We start from the raw sequence: 18,374 nt of genomic DNA, 5'->3' as shown, positions 1-18,374 counted from the left end.
CGTGGTGGGGGGCAGTCTATCAGAGTGCAAAGGGTGCTAGTCCTCAGCTTCTAACTTCTAGAGGATTTTGTGATGGGTGATACAGACCCCTCTCTCTCCTGAATGAACCCTCTCTCTGCTGGAAATGGAGGGATTTACATCTGTGAGTGAAGAGGAACTTCATAGGAAGACACCATGAGAGTTCAAGTTCAGATTCAGCAATTAATAGTGGTTAAGGTACACTTTGTGGAGGAGAAGCGGTTTGTGGAGTTCTGTATGTTGGGGACTTAGTGGGGATTGGATATTGGAACTGTCCCGGAGCGAGACAATTGTCATAGGGCAGTGGTTTTCAACCTGTGGTGGCACTACATCTAAGGGGTCTTGGAAAGGTTGTTGTTACCATAGAACAGAGGTTTTCAGTCTATGGTCCATGGACCGCTGGGGGTCCGCAGACTATGTCTAAGATTTTCAATGGGGGTCTGCACTCCATTTGAAATTTTGTAGCAGTCTGCAAGTGAAAAAAGGGTGAAAACCACTGTCATAGTATAGAAGTAGAGGATTTGAGTAATGGAAAGTTCTTTCCAAACACCAGCCTTTAATAAATCAGTTATTAATACTAGAAAGCCACAGACGTGAATTAACATTAGAGACTGGATATGTATCATTTAAGTGATATTTAGGAAACTCTGTTGCTCTGTGTAATGATAAGTGAGGCTCCAATTATGTGTGAGTCCCTGTGTATCCTACCACCTGTGAGCGAACACTTTTCACAGAGCAGTCACTCCATATCTGACCTCCCAGTCCTCATCCTCAATCGAAACCTGCGCAACACTTTCAGAAGATGAACCTGAGAGCTTAAATCCATAAGTTCATAGACACTAAAAATCATGGTCTTAATAAAGACACTAGATTTATGGCTTATCACAACAACCTGTAACCAACTAATCTGTATTTTTTGTCCTTTGACTGCAGCGGTATTAATTGGCCACCTCACCTTGAATTGTTTCTTAGATTATGTGTTAACTACTTATGATAAACAATGTATTCCAAATTGTATTTGGGTGTGACATTCACAGTACCTTTCCCAGAACTGAGGAAGAGCTCTGTGTAGCTACAAAGCTTGTCTCTTTCACTAACAGAAGTTGGTCCAATAAAAAATATTACCTCACCCACCTTGTCTCTTTGTATCCTCTCAGAGGATCTCTAAGTAGCTCTTCAGGTATATCCTTAACTCTGTTACCAGATGGCACAGCTTCCTCCCCCACATGTAGTAAGGGCACACTCTACAAGATACAAGCGGCCTCAGTAGCATCACTTCAAGAGGTCCCCTGCTTGACATTTTCAGGGCAATGAGGCATTATGCCATGGTCCAAGAGTCCTCCACTGATGCATCCTTTGGGCAGAAGTTCTACAAGCAGCTATACCACCTGCATCCTCGCACCCTTCTTCTCTCTAAGGATGGCTTGTCAGTCACCCACAGTGGAATACACATAAGGACCAGCACTCAAAGAAGAAAGGAAAGTTAAAGTTACTTACCTTGTTGTAACTGGAGTTCTTCAAGAGGCATGGTCCCTATCTGTGTTTCACTACCCACTCTGCTTCCGATCTTGGCATGATTTGTGGTGGAGAAGGAACTGAAGAAGCGGTCGATCCGCCCCTTATGCCCTCTGTGCAGAGCGGGAGGGGAGTAGGGACACAGGTGTGAACCAATGGACACTGCTTGCAAAAATTCTCCAATCTCAGGCACAGGAAGCACATGTGTACCCACAATGGAATACAGACGGGGACCATACATCTCAAAGAACTCCAGTGACAACAAAGTAAGTAACTTACCTCTTGAGGTCATTTTAGTGTGAAATATCTTTGCACTGAAACTGAATTCTGGAATAAACTGCATCTGGTGTTTCAAAGTGACAGCAAATAGATTTAGAAGTCTTGGGCTAAATAATCTGCAAACTGGCACAGCTCCACTAAGGCTGTGGAGTGGTGCCAATGTACATGAGCAAAGAATTTGGCCCCTTATAAAAATGAACACTTATCTGGTATTTTCTATTCCCCATCTCCAGAAGGAATGAAGGAGACGAGGAATGGAAAGGGCCCTTGCTCTCTACCTTGATTTATAATGTAATGTACTAGAAAATGTAAAAATCTTGGTTTTATGACAGTGATATATGATAAATCATAGGTGGTTAAGTTATAAACTGGAGGTGGTGTAGCTGTTGATTGTCTCTGACCTATGATGTAGGTAGTACCCTTCTGCAAAAGTTTTCATGTGTCCATCCCATGGATAATTCCCAGAATAGGATTACATTGGGCGTAGTTGTGATGTACAGGCTGTCTCGATACTCCCTTGGTTTCCTGGCTGAATTGACCACGTTTTTATCCTGCCTTGCCCAGCAGCCTTGCCGTTATCTGCTTTGTGAGATAGTGGGTCTGTGTGGAAAATCGAGGCTGCTATCGGATTGAAACAGAGACATGGGTAATTCTCTCTGAGAACAATCTGCAGATAAGATTGTTCAAATTTGGAGGGGGATGAATGATTCCATGGGGGCTGATCTATGTCTGGAGGAGAGAAATGTCCCAGCTTCTCAAGCTGATTTTTTGGACAGTTTTTCTTGTTGAGAGCTAGAATTTTTGAGAGCACTCCACCCTTCTGCTTTCAAATCAGACCCATTCTTTCTTGTATTTAACAGGGAAGGAGCACTTTATTATTAAGGGTAAGCAGGTTGCTGCTTCATTGAAAAGAGTTGGACCTGCTACTCAGGAAAGCACTTCTTGATGCTAATCTTCTCCAGCTATCACCCTGTCTGTAACATGTCCTTTGTGGACAAGGTGATTGAGAATAAAACAGCAAGACACCACCTGTGACTCCTGAACTTCCTTGGTCCTCTTCAGTAAGATCTGAGGCCTCTGTGTCGTATAGAGGAGGCTGTATTGGCCTCTGTGGTTGATGATGCCCACATTAACTCTTGTACACTATCTAATCTATCTATCATACTTATGTGGCCCCATTGCTGTACTATCAGAGTGGCTCAAAGTCCTTAGCGTACTTATCCCCATACACCATTGTGAAGTAAGGAAGTATTATTGTCCCCATTTCACAGACGGGAAACTAATGCTGCACAGGAATGATGAAGTCACAGTTTGGGTGGTGAATAAGTGACGACAGGCTCCAATTCAGCAAGTCGGTGCCATTTTAAGGCGCTCCCATGAAGTGATTGGCCCTTGTGTGGCATTTCATCCTGAGCCAAAGGCTAGACAGGAGCAATTCATCTTGGCAAAAACCCCACAACAAAGGCAACTAGTCATTGCCATGCCAGCAGACTACAGTCTGCAAGGGACACCTTCCAAACACTTTGCATGGTAATGAGTTGAATATCACTGAGGAGGAAGGAAGTTCAGTGGTTAGGGTGCTATCCTGGAACTGACTCAGGGTCAATTTCCTGCTCTGCCACGGACTTCCTGTGCAATCTTGGGCAAGTCATTTGACCACTCAGTTTCCCATCTGTGAAATGGGGATAATAATATTTCCTTACTTCACGGTGGTGTATGGGGATAAGTACGCTAATTGTGCACTGAAGAATAGTAGTAGTGCACAACCAATAGTACACTACTAATAGTGCACTAATTGTCCAAATTCTCATCATGTTTTTAAAGTAACATGGCAACTTTTCTCTTTACCAGTATCTGAATACTCCTAGGAAGTGTGAAAAAGCTATTTTGACCAGGAAGGATAGTATTGTGCTTATGGCACTGAACCGAGACTCAGGCACTGTGGCCCAGTTACTTAATCCCTTTGTGCCTCCATTTGCCAAGCTGCAGACTGGGGGATAATTCTCCCTTTCTTCTATCCTTTTGTCTGTCATGTCTATTTAGATTGTAAACTTTGTGGGGTAGAGTCTGTCCCGTACTATGTATTTCTATGTGTCTGTTGCCTCGGGATCCCAGCTGGGGCCTCTAGGAACTACTGGCATATAAATAATTACAACAGTTTAGTTAGATTGTCCTCAGTTCTACCATGTGCTTTCTGTGTGACTTCGGGCTTAACACTTAACCTCTCAGAGCTTCAGTTTCCCTATCTGCAAGCTAGAGATAATGCCTATCTCACCAGGGTGTCATGAGCTTTAACTGACATCTGCAAAGTAGATTCCTGGATGGGAGATGCCATATGCCTGCACAGTATTATTATTCTCTATCTGTTAAATGTGTGTGGCATCGTTGGTAGACACAGACAGTAGAAGCCATTTTATAATAAAGATTGTCTCTCCTGGATGTAAGAACCTATCATCTCTCTGGGTCTAACTGCATGTGTCGGAGCTGGGTAATACGGCCTGTTGACTGGACACTGGGATGAATGGCAGCACTTTTCTATTGACAATTGAACAACGCTGTTTCCCGTGATGTTTGTATTAAGATAAGACGTTTTTGTTTAAATTCATGCTTTTTTTCTCATGTCATTGTCCAGTCTGAACAAAGGGTCCTTTGTGGGCATGTTTTTGGTAGCTTGTTACCATTGGATACAGGGTTGAATGGCTACTTACTTACAAAGCTACGGCTATGGGGCAAATAGTGTTTGCATCAGCGACGTGACAAAGTATAGCTACAGTTCTGACACGATCGATAAATGATCTAATTCCAAATTATGTTTATCTTTGTCTACAAAATGCAGGTGTGATGGCTGGGTTTAATATGAGTGGAGATCTCCAGAAGCCTGTGGCCAGCATCCCACTCGGGTCTCTGGCAGCTATCGGCATTTCGTAAGTCGCTTGAAAGAGAGTGAAAAGAATTTACTTTCTGTTTAGAGTGTGCCCTGGATGTGACCAATCTATTTCGTATTCCAGTCAACCTTTTATTACTCACCCATCTGGAAAATTAAAGTCTGGCTCTTGTTCAAATTATCATCTATTACCCCCTCCTACTCTGGATGGTTTTAGTGAAGAGATTCATTAATGCGGATATAATCAATTCTTCTCCACCCCTCAGGCCCACTTCCTAATACAGAATGTGTATTAACTCTAGAATTGTCAAATTGGACTACTCTGGAGTAGATTTCAAAATTGTTGGATTTAGGGTTTTTTAAGAAAAGAAAAATTACAAGCCTTCTAAAGAAACAGGCTGAGTCGTTTATTTATATTAGCTCACGTGTTGCAGCTAAATTTCTCAAGTACTTTTTTATGAAGAATGACTTAGGGTTTATCCTCACAGCAGCTGGGAGGGTGCTTCCCAGTGCTGGTAGACAGTCGCACTAGCTTTGCTCAAGCTAACGCGCTGGAAACAGCAGTGTGGCCATGGCGGGATGGGAGGCGGATCAGGCTAGCTACCTGTGTGCACACCTCGGAGGCCAGGTGGGCTAGTCTAACTGTGTCCACACTGAAATATTTAGTGCACTAGTTCAAGCTGAGCTCGCGCCTCTGTGTATCCGAGCTGGAAAGCACACTCCAGCTGCTGTGTAGACATAGCATCAGATGAAAGGAGCCCTTCTGGTGGCAAACCCATAGTGAATGTGACACTGTGTTCTTTGTATGTCATTTCTCATCCTGATCAGTTTTTGCATGGTAATGTGACCGGGTTTTTTTTTTTTTATGCAGTGTGTGTGATGGTAATATTTCCTCTCTCAGCCATAAAGGGTAACGTTTTATCGGTGGGATGATTTTGAAGGCTTGTAATTGCCTGGTACACAGTCTTGGGGATTAACCTTGCATGAAGCGTGGAAGGTCATTCCCGAGGCTTAAAAAAGAACATTGGAGTCATTTGGGCCCCAGGCATTTTACACACCGTTCTGGGCAGGCTAAATTCCAGCTGCCCCATGCACGTGGCAGTGGGTTGCTCTGCTGTCCCTTGGGACAGAGAGGCAGATTGTGTCACTGAGATTTGTTACCTGGCAAAGTGTACACCCTGAGGAGAACCAGTGCTGTTACTCTGGCTGGTGCATTGTGGGGGATGGAGCCTAGGGTCCCTCAATTCCCTGCCCTGCCCCAACAATTCCCAGCTGCTTGTGCATGGTGGGATGTAGTGATTTGTGGAAGGCTACATCTCTGTCTGTGCGGCCTACCCTCAGACAGATGCAGGAAGGACAAGGTAAAAGGGAGGCAATCACATTTAATATAATATGCCGCAGACTTGGCATGCCCACTTGCAGGCATTTAGGAAAAGGTGAGTTTTAAGTAGGGATTGAAGGAAGATGTCCATTTAATTGACTCATTTCCCTATTTCAGACATTTCTCAACTAGTAGTTCTCTCTGAGGCCATTTTTCACATACAATAGAACCTCAGAGTTACAAATACCAGAGTTATGAACTGACCAATCAACCACACCCCTCATTTGGAACCAGAAGTACATAGTCAGGCAGCAGTAGAGACCAAAAAAAAAAAAATACAGTACAATACTGTGATAAACATAAACTACTTAAAAAAATAAAGGGAAAGCAGCATATAGCAGTTGCTGCTTATCACTTTACACTTTTGCCTTTGCATGTAGGTAATGCTACTATGCTACTCCCTAAATTTTAGAACAGGGAATACAAGTATTGCAGTAATGTCAATTATTTGTGAAGCTTTTAAATGGTGGTCACTGTAAGTAGCTGAATTTCTTCAGGCCTTCATAATAGTAAAAATGCCCAATGAACTCATTGTTTTGGGAACAAATGGTGTCTCTCTCTGTTGTTTGCAGGTGGTTTCTATATATAGTCTTTGTTTTCTTGCTGGGAGCCATTTGTACCCGGGAGTCGCTCCGCTATGACTTTATGATAGCAGAAAAGGTAATTAGTTAAATTTAAAATAACTCAATCCATTGTAGAAAACGGTGGTTTCCAGTCTACAGGGGCATTATTTTAAGCTGGGATTTTCCAGAGCCTAAGGGAAAAGCAGTGGGATTTGGTGCCTTAGGCTCCTTTGAAAATCCCAACCCAAGATTCCTGGGTAAAATTGATTTGAATAGCTTGCATTCTCCAACATGACCTGTAATGCTGGATCTTGGAATAATTCCACAGCAATAACTTTAATAGCTAAAATATGCTAATGTTGCCTAATGATAAACACTGTACATTATTCCGTATAGCCCTTTTCATCAGTGGAAGCTTAGGTCTAATTGAAATCTCCAAAGAATCACACTGCTTATCTTTACTAAGTCAAGCAAGGCTTACATTTTCATATCCACTCTAGTGTAATTGCAATGTAAGTAATGGGATTATTAAATCCTAGGCATTCCACATTGGCATATACCTACAAAGCTGGTTTGTAGTGTCATAGTCAATGAACCTTATCACTGAGGCCCTACGAAAAGACAAGAAAAGATTTCAGTGTATTTCATTGCTCGCTTACATTAAGTGGAAGTAAAATGTTATATGGCTAATTTTCAATTATCCCCCATTATCCAAAATTATATGCTCACTGCAATTTGACAGAATTTCTTTGATTAAATTAGTTTGGCATGCTTTATTTTTATTTAATTCTTAATTCTTCTAACAGAGTTTAAGCTATAATTTCTATTTGAAATGCATGCTTTCTTTTTCCCTCTGAATGCAGCCCTAGATTTTGTCCTGTTTCCAAGATAAGAAAAAATAGTTTAGATTTACACTGAAATATGATTGTATGTGGGGTATCACAGACTCGCAAGTCGTGCCCACTCTTGGCCCCATACGGTCCCTGGGTGGAACCCCCTTTAGTGTGACAGCCCTTCTTGGAGATCCACTCTCTCTCTGGGGTTAAGCCCCTCCACCTCCTGGAACCGCACCTCTCTGAGCCTTAGCACCTCTCTTGCTGTGGGCGTCCTCAGGGAGTCCACTTGCTCTGGACCCCTGGAGCCTCCACTCCCAGAAGGAATAATGCAACCCTGTTCTCCAGACCGGACCGACTCTCAGCCAGCATAAAACAGGAGGGTTTATTGAGCGTCTGAACCCAGCATAGGAAACGCTCAGGGCCCTCAGGCCTGGCCTCCCTCAGCACAGTACATCTAGGTCTCTCCTGCATCCGGGTGGGCTCTGCCTGCTCTCTCTCCCCAGTCCCGAGACCCTGTGCTTCCCAGCTGGGCATCTGATATCATCTGCCTCGAAGCCCCGCCTCTGTCCATTGTCTTCTATCCAGGTAAACAGGGTTGCCTGGGCTTCCTCTCCTCTCAGCCATCCGTTGTTCCCAACTGGCTGGTCAGGTCACCAGGGTCCTCTCTCCACAGCCCATTGCCCTCCCACTGGGCCAGAACCGGCTGTGACTCCTAAGCTGGCCTCCCGGTCCCCAGGCCACCAGTCGCTGGGGTATCCATTCTCCAGGCCATTGGCTGGGGTCCCAAGTTCCATCGCTGGTCGTCTGTAACAACAAACTCCCTCTCCCATCTCCTCGTTAAACCAGTAACACGCAGGGAAACTGAGTCCCACCCCCTCTGCATGCAAACCATTGAAAAAAACAAGAAAAAAACAAGAAAATCCCCCACTTCATCACACAGGGCTTATATCACTTATAGCTAAGGCAGAAATCATCACTGTTTCTGGGAGAAAAGTGGAACAATTCTACGCTAGCCATTTTAATTCAGTGTCTTTGTTATATAAATGTTGATAGTCCTTTATTACCATAGCGCCCATGAGCCTCAGTCATGGACCATTGTGCTAGGGGTTATACAAACAGAACAAAAAAGATGGTCCTTACGCCCCCAAAAGCTTACAGTCTTAGTATAAGAATAGAGACAACAATTAGATGTAGACACACTGATGGGGAAATACAAAGAAACAGTGAGACAAACTTTAGTGAGACTCCCAGTGCACCCTAGTAATGTATTCTTTTAGATGATAAAAGTACTGTACATACCTGGTACTTTTAATGAATAAGTAGAAGAGAAAAGATTTGTAAAATTAGGTTAGCTTCAGTACCCCATAACAAACAAGCAGAATAGCTTATTTTCCTTCCTTGACAGGGTAACTGGTTTGGCAGATAGGGGAATGCAGTGGACATAATATACCTGGACTTCAGTAAGGCTTTTGGTGCAGTCCAACATGACATTCTGATGAGTAAGCTGGACAAATGCAGGCTTGGTGGAACTACCATTAAGTGGATAAATAATTGGTTAAACCATCGCAAACAAAAAGTAACTATTAATGGAATGATGTCAGATTGGAGGGAGGTCTCAAGTGGGGTTCCACAGGGATCTTTCCTGGGTCCGGTGTTATTTAACATCTTTATTAATGACCTGGATGTACGAATAGAGAGCATAATGATCAAATTTGCAGATAATACAAAGCTGGGAGGGGTGCTGCAAACACTTTGGAGGGCAGAGTTAAAATTCAAAGGGATTCTGATGAATTAGAGAACTGGGCTATAGACGACAAAATGAAATTCAACAGAGACAAATGTAAGGTGCTACGCTTAGGGAAGTAAAACCAAATGCACAGGCACAGAATGGGGGAAAACTGGCATGGCAGCAGCACTCTTGAGAAGGATCTGGGAGTTGTGGTGGATCACAACCTCAACATGAGTCAGCAATGTGATGCTGTTGCAAACCAAACAAATGTTATTTCGGGTTGCATTAACAGAGGCATAGCATGCAAGTCACAGGAGGTGATAGGACCGCTCTACTCAGGGGTGGTTAGGCCTCAGCTGGAGTACTGTGTCCAGTTTTATTCACCAATGTACCGAAAGGATGTAGAGAAACTGGAAAGAATCCAGAGGCGAACAACAAAGATGATCAAAGGGATGGAATGCAAGCCATCTGAGCACAGGCTAAAGGAACTGGGTATGTTTAGTTTGGAAAAGAGGAGATTAATGGGGGATATGATAATGATCTTCAGATACTTGAAAGGCTGCCATAAAAAAGATGGAGAAATGTTGTTCTTTTTTGCCACAAAGGGCAGGACAAGAGGCAATGGGTTCAAACTACAGCATAGCAGATTTAGATTAAATCTCATGAAAAACTTCCTAACTGTAGGAACAGTAGGACAAAGGAGCAAACTGCCTAGGGAGGTCATGGAAGCTGCTTCACTGGAGGACTGGAGATTTTCCAAAGGAGGCTGGATAGCCATCTGTCTTGGATGGTTTAGACACAAAAAATCCTGCATCCTGGCAGGGGGTTAGGCTAGATCAGCAGTTCTCAACCGTTTTTTTTCAGAGCCCCCCCCCCCCCCCCAACATGCTATACAAATTCCACGTCCCACATGTACCACAACACCTATATTTCTGCATATCCAGTAGATTAAAAGCTAGGATTGGCATAGGGCATGGCAGGCAGGCAGGCAGGGCAACTGCTCGGGGCCCCATGCCATAGGGAGTCCTACAAAGGTAAGTTGCTTCAGTCCCGGGCAGTGGGGCTCGGGCTTCGGCTTTCTGCTGTGGACCCCGGTGAGGCTAACACTGGCCCTGCTCTCTGGATTATTGTGGCAGACCCCCTGAAATCTGCTCCTGACTCTGTAGGGTGCCCCAGATCCCCAGTTGAGAACCACTGGACTCGATGACCCTTGCGGTCCCTTCTAACCCTATGTTTCTATGATGCTATGGAATCTTCTGGAAAGAGAGTCTTACGCCTTTGTTATATATCATACAAACACAAGAAAAAACAAATACAATTTTCTTTTCCCCTTGTTCAGTATGAATGGTGATGCAATAAATGTAGAAAATATGGCTTCTTATTAGAATTATTATAAGCACATTTGTATTTTATTGGCCTTGTTTGAGAGGAGAAAACATTACACATCAAAACCTGTGCAAACTTTCCGTTTCTGTCAGTCGTGGTTAAAGAAACATTTGGCTGCTTGTCTTCCTTTGAATGTATTTTTGTGAACCTACAAAATAGGGACACAAAGTAATTTCACTTCAAAGGAGATCTAATAGGCTAGGGCTGCCAATTTCTTGTGAAGTATTTGTACTTTCAAAACTTTTTAAAAATTAATTAATTAATTAATTAATTTTACTTTTGACAAACTCAGTGAAAAGACATTTCCCCCTTAAGCCCTGAGTGGAATGTCAAGTAGCACATTTAAATGCAAGTGTTTTTGGTGACTAAAATGATAGTCAAAGCCTGACACAATCAAGTGTTTCTTTCAAGTATTTTTTTAAAAATAGGACCAATAGCATTGTGTTTTCGTATTGATTAGCATTCTGAAATCCAAAGGGGCTCTTCTGTTCTCTAATGTAAATTTCTGTTCATTGATTTGTTTCTCGTATTTTTCATCCATCCATTCACAACACACTTTGTTTTCCTGGAGCCAAATTAGTTCATTAGGGTGTATGTTTTGGGGGGAAGGGGTAGCCTGGAGGGGGAAAATGGGTTGGTTTGAGGGTTTTCAAAACACAGCATGAATTTATATGCTGTCTCCAAGCAGAATGAATTTTATATCTTTTCATCCAACCTCCTTTACAATGCAGGCTGCTTTCATAAATAAGAAGAAAGGCCAATGTATCTTGAGCTTTCTTAGAAAATGTACATTTATTAACCACTACTAGTCAAGCACACACCAGCTGGGCATGTACAACCTCAGGAACACAAATAAGCAGGGAATAACCTTTTAAGTGAACAGGATGAGATATGTGTTTGTTTAGAAATTTTTGCCTGTGAGAGGAAGGATGGTCCAGTGGTTAGGGTGCTGCTCAGGGGACCTGGGTTCAGTTCTCTGCCCGGCCACACACTTCCTGTGTGACTTTGGGCAAGCTGTTTGGGCCCAGGTTTCTAGATATATTTAGGCATTGCTGCCCTCTTCATTGCAATGTCTAACTGATGTAGGAGCCTAAATTTCATTTTCAAAAGTGATTTAGGAGATTGAATCGCATCCACTGAGGATTTTGGCTCCCAAGTACTTAAATCCCTTTTGAAAACGGTATATAGGATCCTAAATTAGTTAGGCACTGCAATGCTGAGTGCAGCAATGTCAAAATACCTTTCGAAATCTGGGCCGTAGAGTCTTTGTTCCCCAGTTCCCCATTTGCAAAATGAGAGAATAGCGCTTCCGTTCCTCACAGGATAAATACATTACAGGTTGTGAGGTGCTGTGGGAATGGGGGCCATATTAATACCTTAGATAGATAGAGAAACTCTAGGTTCACAACTTCGGAGACAAATATTATGGGGAAATGGACTGCAATATCTGCTACCTGCTGGTACATCCCAAGCTACACAGGTAGACTCAGATATGGCCTGCCACCATTTTGGAAGTAATCACTCAGCTCAACTAACTCTGTGCCAGTGGCTTTCAACCTTTTACCTCTGGAAACCTCAAAAGAAAAAATAAATATCCCTGGCTCCTTACTGCCACCCACCCAGTCCTGCAAAGGATTGTGGGATTGGGCTCTTGGTCAAAAAATATGGCTGCTTTTAGGTCTCGGGAGGGGCTCACCGGATTGTTGCTGAAGCCTGGGTGGCAAAGCCACTGCTGGGTGTGGAGCTTCTCACTTCCCCAGCCCTCATGCTGTTCGGCTCTGGGGGGGCACCAGAAAAGGCTGTGGAACTGGCTGTGCTGCATCTTGAAGGGCCGTTTCCCTATGGCTAGGGCCCTACCAAATTCACAGCTGTGAAAAACGCATCACAGACCATGACATCTGGTCTCCCCTACCCCGAAATCTGGGGTTTTTTGGTGTGCTTTTACCCTATACTATACAGATTTCACGGGGAGACCAGCGTTTCTCAAATTGGGGGTCCGGACCCAAAAGGGAGTAGCAGGTGGATCACAAGGTTATTTTAGGGGGGTTACGATATTCCCACCCTTACTTCTGCGCTGCCTTCAGAGCTGGGCTGCTGGAGAGCGGCGGCTATTGCAGCGCCCTGCCAGCAGCAGCACAGAAGTAAGGGTGGCAATACCATCCCATGCCACCTTTACTTCTGCGCTGCTGCCTTCAGATTGCTACCTACGGCTGAGTACGGTGCATAGGGGAGCATGGCTGAGGAGCTGCAGCAGGATTGGGTGGGCAGCAGCGGGTGGTGGGATTGGTTTGTTCCTTCACACCCCTGCCCTAGCTGCTCCCATGTCCAAGCGTCTGGGATTTGCCAGTGATTCTTTTCTTGAAACCCATCAGTCGCCCCTTCATGACGCACTTCTGGGTCGGGCCCCACTGGTTGAGGATGTCCTGCTCTGCGTTATGTCAGGGCCCCAGGCCAGGATTCTTGGTGCAGTGGAGACTCCCTAGTGGAATGCTTTAGACCTTACTCCTGCATCTGTCTTTCAAAACGAACTGGCCTACCCCACCCCCCACACCCATTCAAAAGCCAGCCTTAAGCAATTGCAAGACATTTGGGACACCATGGTAGGCCTCAGCAACTTGCAGCATGATTTCTCTCCACCACCACCAGGAGAGAAATGCAGGCTGCGGCTACTTCAGCTACCATGGGGCCCTCATACAATTCAGACCCTTTCCTTGTGTCAGTTCACAGCCCCATGTTTCTTTCCACCCCTCAGCAGCTTGGGGCTCTACAGATCATGAGGGTTACTCTGAAATGCCCCTTATTTCAGTGTGAGAAGGTGGGCTGCCTGTTTTCCACCATTTTGATTAAAGCAAGTATGTTGAAAATGGAGCATGTCGCTCCTTTAGCGGAGGGATATGAAGAGTGGAATAGCCGAGTATTCAGAATAGGCTGGGAGAGGAAGGAGAAGGCATGACAGTTAATCTCTAGGTAAGGAGCAGTAGCCATATATTATGCAAAAGTCCATTTCACAGCAGGAAAGATGGCAGCTGCAAGGTGGGGAGGCATGGGGAGAAAATAGCCCCTATCCAAAATACTGGGTGGAGGGAAAGAGACTGTTATCCAGCTTTTTGGAGCTCTTTGTCTTGCATGACTGGATCTTGTGCGGACACGGCTAGAATATGGCATGAGCCCTGTTTATCAAGCTTTCATAGCTGAAGCACTGCTGATAATATCTCCTGTTCTGCCAGCTGGTAACTGTTGTGTGCTTGTTGTGGTGGATTTATTTGTGCAGAAAGCTGCATGTGAACTTGTATGTGTGTAAGGTGGATCCACGTGCTAGAAATGCTGACACATTTGCCATGAAATTTTTTTCCCTGTTCCATGAAGTAGCAAAAGTAGAAGCCAGGACGCTGACTAGGAATGACAGCCTGTGGCAAGTCTTGTCAGACAAGTCTGGCTGCATGTGGTGGCCAGGGAGACGCAATAACCTTCTAGACAACTCTGCAGATTCATGTGTCAGTGCATGGTGGGAGTTGCTCAGTCAGTCTGGGAGGCAGGGAGTCTCATACTTAATAAGAAGCCCACATTCATTTCCATTTCTACAGAAAACTAACTGCCTTTACACTGGCCAAAACCTCTCACTGCACCAGCATTTCCCTGCATTCCCCTGTGTATCCAGAAGCAACTCCTCAACAGGGCAATCCCAGGCCTAGCATAATTGTGATAATCGGGCATCCTGCGGACTTTAGCATTCAGAGCTGCCCACAGCTCAGGATGATCCACGTGGTCAGCAAATACATTCTTTAGATTTTAAAAAAAGTTTTGCCTCTATCCTTTAACTTGTAGCAGTGACCATCTGACCTTTTATCCATTAGCTGCAAGCTTGTCTGATCAGTCCGCTCTAACTCCTCCAGTTAGTCATAGTCACTTATCACAGGCCACAAACTGTTGGCTTTTCTCCATGGACCATGGGATGGTTTTGGAATTCCTCAAAGGAATCTCATTAATTTCGGCCCTGGCTTCTCTTTGGAGCGCCCACCCCAAGGACAGTTTACTCTTCTTTACATGATGGAATGTCTCTAGAGTTCAAATACCATAGGGATGGGTTCAGTATAAGAACTAGACATAGGCAGAGCAACATCAGCCTTTCAGCAGATACGAAGCCTGTTCTTCAGCCTGTAAGGAAGGGTTCTCTCTTGTCCTCACTGTTACTTGAGAGGTCTAAGACTCAGCATCCTATTCCTATCCAGTTGAGGAGAGAACTGTAGCTCCATTGTCTTGTGTAACATCTCTGATCAGGTCCTCCAAAGATTTTGCCAAGGTCCTATAACAAAGACAAGGAAGAGAGGACCTCATTGATATTCCTGATATTTCATGTATTAAAAAAATGTAGGAAAGTATTTTGGAAAGAAATTTGAAAGCCATCTTTATACATCACAGAGAAGCAGGAAAAGATTTCCTTCGCTTTGCTGTTGATCTTGAGGGTTTGATAAACCCTTAACTTATATTGAAAATACTGGCAACAGCCTCTCTGTTTTCTTCCTGAGAGAAACTAGAATCCAGATCTTCCAGTTCCCTGTCCCTTGTGCTAACCTCAAATGAATCTGTTCTCTTTTTGTCTGTGTTTCTGGACAACCATAACTTGTTCTTTCTTCCAAGGATCAATACCGGCACAATTAATGTGGATGTTAAGGGAAATACCATGTAATTAAATTATACAATTGGTTAGAATTTGGGGGGCCCATTCACATCTTGGATGGAAGCAAGGTGAACACAGGATGCTGCAAGAAGTTATGATGGGGGTTCGGTAGGTGTTATACTTCCGTGTTAAAAGCTACTGAAACAATCCATGTTCCACCCTAGTCTTACCGGCAATTGTGTAGCCGGAGGCACCTTCTTTCAGATGAGGTGATTACCTGATCAGATTTCAATTTGTGCATCTACATTCTGCTGACCTATCGTCCCTTTGAAATTTCAGTTGGCTACAATATTTTTCACTTCCTGTTCTGAATGGTATAATGTTGCTGTGTGCTGTCAAACAGCAGCCTTGCTCCAGCCCAGCAGTGAAGAGCAGAGGAAGGATGCTGGTGTGGTTAAAGCACAGGACAGGAGATTTGGGTTCCATTCCTTGTTTTGCCACAGAGTTTACCTATGAATTGGGACAAGGCACTTTATCTCTCTGTGCCTCAGTTCCCCATCTGTAAAACAGGGATATTACTCCTTTCTCCCATGCTTTGCTGTCTTGTCTATGTAGATCGTAAACTCTTTAGGTCAGGGACTCTTACTATGTGTGTGTATTGCACCTGCCAGATTGGCACCTTCCATCATACAAAATATTAGTAATAAAAGGTGACTGCCCTTAAGTGATGAGTCTGTATAAAAGTTTTGTAAAGTTTAAATATTGGTTTGGGATACAATAGAACCAAAGGTTATTAAATACAAAAATAGGAATAAAGCAGTCTACTTAGCACTATTGCTTTAAGGATTTTTAAGTTTTATGTTCATTTAACTTAAGGAAATTCCTTACACATTTAAGACAGGAAAATAAGGTCGTCACATTATATCCTTTGGAACATGTTTTTGAAATCCCATTTATTTAAATGGCAACTTTGATTTGATTGCACTGTGTATATCTTCCCCTCCCCTGCTACTCCTCCACTATTGGTATTCCCTTATGGGACACAGGGGTTTGTCTTCCTGTTTTGGATGGTTTAGAGCCTTGTGTAGCTCTTCCTGTATGATGCTCTCTGTATATAAGTGTGCACTCCTGAAATAAACTCCCTTCAAACTCACTTCCAGTTGCTTAAATGGAATCAGATGTCTGCTTCCTTGATGCATTTTCTCCAAGTGGCACATATTTCTGGACGTGAGCTTATCGAGTGGTTTCCAGTTGGTACAGAATGGTCAACACTGAACTGCTTTCATGGGATAATTTTATTGTATTACTAGTTCACACTCACAGTACAGAGCAGGTTAAGTTGCTACTTTCACACGGCTCCTTCTGTTAAATTTTTGCCAAAGTCTTTAGCATTTACAAAGAAAATTAATTGATTTTAATTTGGAAAAATCTGTGTTTAAAGACAATTAAGTGTTTTTTAAAAAAAAATCTGATAAATATTTGTTTTCTCTTTGCATTTTCCAGGTGTCCTTGGTGGGTTTCTTGTTTTTATTAGGATTGTACATTTCCTCCTTAGCTTCCTGCATGGGAGGTTTGTATGGAGCACCCCGAATCCTTCAGTGCATTGCCCAGGAAAAAGTGATACCTACCCTGGCCTTTCTTGGACATGGGGTTAGTAATCAGTGATGATGTAGAATTAGCTGTGGGTTCTATAAAAAACAAATGTTGATGGTGCATGGAAACAATGAATCTGCTGTCAATAGATTGTCATGGCTGATGTACAGTAATTAAATACCAGGAGAGGAGGGGGTCATGGTTTTTCCCCACTAGGGATCAGCAGGTGGAAACAGCATTCAAATATTTGCTTTGTAAAGAAACACAGTTATGGGAGAAGTCTCTCTGTCTGAGTCCAGGTCCTCCTCCTCTTCCCATTTGATTACTGTAAACTCCTCTTCTAATCTCTGCTCTCACCAGCACTCATATTGCCCCCTCTGTCGTCCATGCAAAACACAGCCACTAAGTTCCTCTTCCCTGCCTGTCGCTCTGTTTACGTTGTCTGCTCTTTGAACCCCCTCCATTGACGCCCCCTCCTTCATGGCAGGAAGTTCAAGCTTCTTGTCCTTGCCTTCAAGGTCCCATATAACTGCCCCTTCTTACTTATCTGCTTTTGTCTTTCATTGTATGCCCCCCCCATCTCGGTTCCACCATAGATGTCTTCCTCAGTACCCCAGGGCACTTCTCCCACATCAGTCTCTTCCAGACAGAACCCTACTCATGGAAAACCCTTCGTGAGTTGGTCTGCAAGGCCTCTATCCTCTCTTTATTCAAGTCCCTCCATAGGACCCACTTCTTTTATGATGCCCACAATAAATTAGCCAGTTAATATAAAAATGACTGGCTAATTTATGTCTTAATATATTAACCTGCCACCACCACCTTTACTACTTCAAGCTGCCATGTAGATGTCACTCACGTTCTTGAGTCCCAGTCGAGTCAATGGGGCGTAAGCGTATTCTTATGTGCTTTGCTGAATCAGAGCCTGTATACTCTGTCCTTCCTCCTTAACCCTTCCCTGCTATCTTTTCGTCTCCCTTGATTTCATCATGTTTGAAACTAGGCCCAGTTCTGCTAGTGGCAGATTCAAGGCCTTAGTATGTAAGCACCAGAAGGCAGGGATCACTTCTTATTTATATTGTGGGGTGCCTAACTCATTTTGGACTCTGTAAACCTAATGAATGATAAAAGGATAAATGGATACATTTTAAAGGTCAGTTTTGGGGACTACAAATCTTAAATGCTCTTTTAAACTAAGCTTTGGTTTGAATACTACTAAGGCTTGTTTCTGTCACCATTACTCATGTATATAGCCTTGTACACCTGAGTAGTCCCGTTTACTTCAACTGGGCTCACATGAATAAGGGTTGCAGGATTGGGCCATAAATTCAAACCAAATCCTTCTTTTCTGACTCTGTTTTTTTCTAACTAGGGAAAAAAAACCTGCCTCTCTCAAAGCAACCCTGTAATAGCAAACCAGTCTGGACAAATTTCAAGAGAGCAATTTTTCACGTGTGCAAGATCTTGTAAATAAAGTGAGGAAAAATTACTTTAAAATAAGTTTTTAATATTTTAAGTGTTCTGTAAGTGTATCCATTTTGTGTACACTGTTTCTTGAATATTCCTGTGGTT

General features: G+C 43.5%; 1 protein-coding gene across 1 annotated transcript in view; it reads left to right on the top strand.

Moving 5' to 3' along the window:
* Positions 1-18,374, top strand: part of SLC12A8 (solute carrier family 12 member 8) — an 85,135-nt gene that overhangs the window by 50,404 nt on the left and 16,357 nt on the right. The window contains exons 6-8 of the mRNA XM_074967182.1: positions 4,649-4,736; positions 6,650-6,737; positions 16,713-16,859. Of these exons, the coding sequence (XP_074823283.1) occupies positions 4,649-4,736; positions 6,650-6,737; positions 16,713-16,859 (323 nt within the window). The remainder of the gene's footprint in view (positions 1-4,648; positions 4,737-6,649; positions 6,738-16,712; positions 16,860-18,374) is intronic.

This window comes from Natator depressus, chromosome 11 (genome assembly GCF_965152275.1).
Source record: "Natator depressus isolate rNatDep1 chromosome 11, rNatDep2.hap1, whole genome shotgun sequence".
NCBI classification, from domain to species: domain Eukaryota; kingdom Metazoa; phylum Chordata; order Testudines; family Cheloniidae; genus Natator; species Natator depressus.
The sequence above is the reverse complement of the archived record's forward strand: the minus strand, read 5'-3'. Positions and strand labels throughout refer to the sequence as shown.